Below are 5939 nucleotides of genomic sequence, written 5' to 3' on the forward strand. Positions count from 1 at the left end.
GATTTACAAAAAAAGTTCTATGGTTCAAAAAAAAATTTTGTTCAATAGAAAAAAGAGGTTGGTAATGTAGGAATTCCACTGTGTCGCATGCCCTTAAGGAAAAATTTTTTTAGGTTAAAAATGTTTTTTCAACGGAAAATTGAAACTTTATGTTAAAAATTGGTCTGTTTTGTAGAATATTACTATTCTTGTTTAAAAATGGTTGAAAATTTACCGATTTTGTTAAAGATTGTAATTTTTTGAAATTTAATATTTAACTATTCTATTTTTAAATTTTATATTTTTCAGTTAAAAATACATTCCCTTCTTTAAAAATTGAACTATTTTATTGAAACTCCTTTTTTTTGTTTGAAAATGATTTTTTTTACTGAAAATGAAACTGTTTCATTTTTGGTTAAATACTGAGTGATTTTTTACGAAAGTAGGGGAATAAATTCTATTAAGTGAAATTAATAAATTTTCAAGAAAAAAGATTGATTTTCTACCGAGAGACAAATTTTCAACTGAATACATTCATTGAGAACCAACTTGTTAACTTTTCAACTAAAACGATATATTTGCAAACAAGATAAATTATTTTCTACGGAAAAAATAAGTTTTTAAAAAGATTTATGCAGTTCTAAACCAAAAAGACGAATTTTTTACATGACAGTACAATTTTTAAACAAGAGTTTTAATTTTCTTGGAAAAATGACGAATTTTCAGCAACCAAAAAAATAATAATTTGGAACAAATTAGATAACTTTTCATTCGAAAAAATAAATCTTCAACCAAATTTTTAACAAAGTAGTTTAATTTTTAACCAATTTGTTAAAATTTGAACTACTTGAATTACTTAAGTAATTGAATTTTCAACGAAAAATATAAACCTTCACACAAAAAAATTAATTTTTAACAAAGAAGTTCAATTTTCAACCTAGGAAATATTTTTATTTTAAACCACAAACAGTTAAATTAAACCAAAAAATACAATTTTTTAATAAAATAGTTATTTCTTGAAGAAAAAAAGATCAATCTTAAACCAAAAAAATGAATTTTATGAAACTAGTTCAACTTTCTACAAGAAAGATGAATTTTCAACTTAACATGTAATAGTTAATACTTCAACCTAAATATTTGTATTTTAAACCAGAAATAGTTAAATTCATTCAGAAAAGTCTAATTATCAGCGAAATAGTTCAATCTTGAACCAAAAAACATTTTATTAAAGAAAGACAACAATCTTAACGAAATTGTTGAATCTTCCAATAAAAAAGATGATTTTTCTACAAAAGAGTTGAGTTTTTAACTTAAAAATTTTTCTAGCCAAAAGGGGCTAATTTTTTTTTAAACAGGGAATAAGAGAAATTCTTTAATAATAGGGAAAAAGGAAAATGATAACTTATTTAAATTTATATTCATTTTATCAAACTTACTGAGCTGTAAATCTTCATGGAGAACTCGTGATATGAGAGGAACACTGGGATATAATCGCAAAGTTTCTCTGATGCATTGCTCAAGATAATTAAGACGTTGAAGCTCCACTGACCCAATTTTTCCATCATTTTCATCCAGAACCATGTCAACTTCTTTTCTCGCTCGCTCCTATTTTAGATAAATTTTTTGTTAAAAATCATAAATATTGTCAAAAAATTTTTTTTTTAAATATATAAAGGATCGTCCATGTATTACATGGTGCTGCTTTCTGTGCTTTTTGAAAAATCTAGCAATATTCGTATTTTTAAATACGAAATATGAATGAAATTTTATATAACCGTCAAACAACAATTAATAATATTTCATACTCGTATGGAAATACAGCGAAAGCTCGCCTATTCAAAATCTCACCTATTTGAAGTCCCCCACCACAGCCCTTGTACGCTCACCTTCGTGTCAGTGGCTGACCAATAAAAAAGAGGTCGCAATAGAGGCGAGCCCTCGTTGGTTTGAACTGAGTACATATTTGTTGATTTCAAATCGACCGTCACTTTTCTGCACATGCGCAGTTGGTTAAAAAGCTGCTTATAGCGCGCGCATCGATTCAAGCCCGGGACAGCCAATGAAAGTCGCTTGATTAAAATAACCTGAAGGTCACCGTACAGGTGGGGGACACTACAGCTTTCGAATGATCGAAGGTGTATCTTTCAAGGCCGTACAAATAGGCGGGCTTTCAATTAAATCATTTAGACTTTTTTTTTGGTTTAAGTATATTGATATAATTAAAATATTAAATTGGACAGTAGTTTAACTTTTCTTGGTTAAAAGTTAATGTTTTCGTTGTTGAAAAGTCTAACAATATTTTTTTGGATCGAAATTAATCTCGTTTGTTAAAAAATGTACTATTTAGTTGAAAATTGATTCTTTAACTGAAAACTTAACTATTTCACTTTTAGTTGAAAATTAACTGTTTGGTTGGAAATGAGTGTTTTTAGTTGAAAGTTCCACTACTTCAGTAGAAAGTTTAGCTATTTCGTTAGAAAATAAACTATTTATATGAAAATTCATCTATTTTGTTTAATTTTTTGTTTTGTACTTGGCTTAAAGTGAAACAACTTTGTACACACTTTTTTTCTTGTACATTCCTTATTATATCTAAAAATTCCATTAATTGGTCGTAAATTAACTTTTTGTTAAAAACTCAAATTTTCTAGATGAAAATTGAATTGTTTTGTATATAATTCATCTGCTTGGTTTAAAAATTAAACTATTTTGTTGAAAATTCGCGATTTTTGGTTGAATTAAACGATTTTTATTTTGAAATAAAAAAAATTTTTAATTGAAATATAAACTTCTGTATGATTCGTCGAAAATTAATTTTTTTTAACTACTTGGCTTAAAGTGGAACTACTTCGAAAAAATTAATTTTTTTCTTTAAAATTCATAGTTTTCCTTGAAAATTCAACAATTTGGTAAAAAATTAACTTTTTGTTGAAAATTTATATTTTTGGTAGACAATTACACCATTTTGGCAAAAAATTCTATTGTTTGTTTAAAAATAAAACTACTTATTTGAAATGTTAACGATTTTGATTTAATTTTTTTAAAATTAAATTTATAATTTTTGTAGAAAATTCATCATTGTAGCTGAGAATTCAACTATTATGCGAAAACATGGTATTTTTCAGTTAAATTCAACCCACTTATGATTCGTTTTTTTTAAAGTGAATTAAATAAATTTTGAATACATTAAAATTCTTTTTACTTTTTGGTTGAAAATGCAACGCTTTGTTTGAATGTTGAAATCTTTTTTTTTAATTAATTGTTGAAAATTTAACTATTTAGTTGAGAATTCATTGTTTACAGAATTGAAAATTGGTCTTATCTGGTTGAAAATTATTATTATTTTTTTTTAGAAAATTAATCTTCCTGTCTAAAACTTCATCCTTCTTGGTTCAAAATGAAACTTCTTGGATAAAAACTAATCTGCTTTATTCAAAAAGACAATTTTTTTGTTGCTGAAAATTTTTCGTCCATTTTTTGTTGAACATTTTGTCTTTATAAGTTGAATATTCAACTGTTCTAATCCTTTGATATAAAATTAAATTTCTTGGTATAAAATTTATCTCTGAATGTTAAAAACTCAGCTTTTTGTTTAAAAAAAAATGGACTATTTCGTAGAAAGTTGCATTGATTTGTTGAACATTTAACTGTTTTCTTGAAAATTCTTTGGTTTAAAAATTCATCTTTTATATAAAATATTCGTCTTACCTGGTTGAAAACTCATCTCTCTGGACTGAAAATGAACTTTTTTTTGTCCATTATTAAACTTTTCGGATTGAAAATTCAACTGTATTCTACGAAATTGCTCTTTTTGGTCTAAAAATTAAACTATTTGTTTAAAAATGCAAGTAATAATTTTTTTCGATAATAGTGTTTAATGTATCATCAGGGATTTTAATTTTATTTTTTTATCGTTTTTTCACTAATATGTAAATGCTCCCTAATATTAATAATAATATATTATTTGCCTAATTGGAAAAATATAAAAACCTGAACATCTTCATTTTCAGCAAGCATTAATAATGTGAAACATATGGCCATCGAGGTTGTATCGTGACCCTGAAATAAATTTCAAAATGTTAGTTATTTCTTTTGTTTTGCTTCTTTTTTATATTTCTTGAATTTTAATTTTAGTTGAAAAATATTGCAAAAAAATATATAAAATTTGATTAAAAATGTCACAAATGACCTCAAAAATAAATGTGTCAACTTCTTCTCGAATTCCAGTGTCATCAATTTTTTCCCCATTTTGTTGAGCAGCTATTAGATGATCAAGCATCGCCATTCTTTTTCTTTGACCTTCAAATAATTAAATTTGTTTTTTTTTTCAAACTTTTGAAACAGAAAAAAAGATCTTTTCTCTTCAAAAAAATTGAACCTTTTTCATCTGACGACGATTCGTTTCTCTCTGAAATTATAGGCTTCAGAAGTCGCCCACCAGTTTCTTCGTGATACTTTTTTCTTTCTTTGATGATCTGTAAATATAAATAAATTTAAATTTAAATCTGGAAAAAAAATAATTTGAAAAAGTGATTTGTTGTATCCTGTTATAAAACAGAAAAATTTGATTTTATCTAGATCGATATTTTTGTTTTGGTTTGAGAGTAGTAAGCATTGTTTATTTATAATATTGTTATTAATAAAAAGTAAAAAATTATTTAATTGAAAATTAACGTTAGCTGAAAAGTTGTGGAGTGTTGACAGATATTTCGTTTGTGACATTCCACTCGGAAATAATTTGAAGACCCAATTTGCATGTAACCATGGTCGACACACCCTGTAAAAATTATTGATTCAAAACATAAATTAAATAATTAAAAACTACGTCTGCCATAAAATTTATATTTAAAATATTTCAATAAATGAAAAAATGCTTTGAATTATTTCTTGACTTTACCTATGAACGACAGAATCGCCAACTTTTCGAACAGCTGTCATGTATTCTTCTTCAATTGTGCCTGCATCATTTAAGCAAGTGTCCATGGCTGTTTCTAAAGATAATGTAATAAATAATTGCATAATGAAAAATAGAATATTATTAAAATTATAATTTTCATTATTGTCACAGCTTTTATGTAGGGTAACACCCCGGTGGTGAGCACCCAAAATAAAATAATTTTTTATATTATTTAATGAATATTTATAACAATTATTTATTCGGATACTTATTTTATTTAATAATTTCAACTATTATTCAATAAACCGTAACAAAGCAAATCTGCTTCCTTCTTTATAATAATCTTATAAAATTCTATTATGAAGTTTATTAATTTATAAATAATTTGGGGAAAGTAGTCCTAAGTCGGCACTGGGACTAAACCGGCAATCTCAAGTTCCTCAGAATGGCAGATTCGGCTTAACAATTTTGTCGTATAACCGGTTGGTAGACATGAACGAAATTTACATTAGACTTTCCAAATAAAGTAGATTTTTTATTTGTATTTGTTTAGCGTGCGTAATAGCACGAAATGTGTAAACAGTCTTAGTGGTCCTGAGTCGGCACCAAACATGAGGTCCTGAGACGGCACCATACATGTGGTCCTGAGTCGGCACCTTTTTGTGTTGATTTTGTTGTTATTTGTGTTACTTTACTTTTTTGTTTTTCAATTCCATGTCCCCCCTCTTTTGTTGGTTTGGTTGTGTTCTATCTATTTTCATTTTCATTGTTTTCTTTCTTTTTAAGAATCATGTTTTGACAAATTTCATTATTGTAATGGAGAAATGTTTCCATCCTTAAATTTCTTGCATTTGAGCGAAAAAAATTAAGTGCTGACTCTGGACTAGGATGTGCCGGGTTAGGATGACGATTTTGAAATATAGCAAAAATCGACTTCTTGATATTATGTTTCATTGCGACTTCAAAAATCACTCCATGCTGCTCTGAAGAACATAAAATTTTTGATAAAGGACCATGGCACCTGGCAAAAGACAAAAACTCTTGCTGTGCCGACTTAGGACCA

At 26.7% G+C, this 5939-nt stretch overlaps 1 protein-coding gene across 1 annotated transcript in view; it reads right to left on the reverse strand.

Annotated features, from left to right (window-relative positions):
• Nucleotides 1–5939, reverse strand: part of LOC117181956 (cytochrome P450 4C1-like) — a 16996-nt gene that overhangs the window by 7013 nt on the left and 4044 nt on the right. The window contains exons 2-7 of the mRNA XM_033374984.1: nucleotides 4877–4970; nucleotides 4654–4756; nucleotides 4358–4454; nucleotides 4169–4278; nucleotides 3970–4038; nucleotides 1416–1584 (exon numbers count right to left, since the gene is read on the reverse strand). Coding sequence (XP_033230875.1) covers nucleotides 1416–1584; nucleotides 3970–4038; nucleotides 4169–4278; nucleotides 4358–4454; nucleotides 4654–4756; nucleotides 4877–4970 — 642 coding nt within the window. The remainder of the gene's footprint in view (nucleotides 1–1415; nucleotides 1585–3969; nucleotides 4039–4168; nucleotides 4279–4357; nucleotides 4455–4653; nucleotides 4757–4876; nucleotides 4971–5939) is intronic.

This window comes from Belonocnema kinseyi, chromosome 10, assembly GCF_010883055.1.
Source record: "Belonocnema kinseyi isolate 2016_QV_RU_SX_M_011 chromosome 10, B_treatae_v1, whole genome shotgun sequence".
Classification (NCBI taxonomy): domain Eukaryota; kingdom Metazoa; phylum Arthropoda; class Insecta; order Hymenoptera; family Cynipidae; genus Belonocnema; species Belonocnema kinseyi.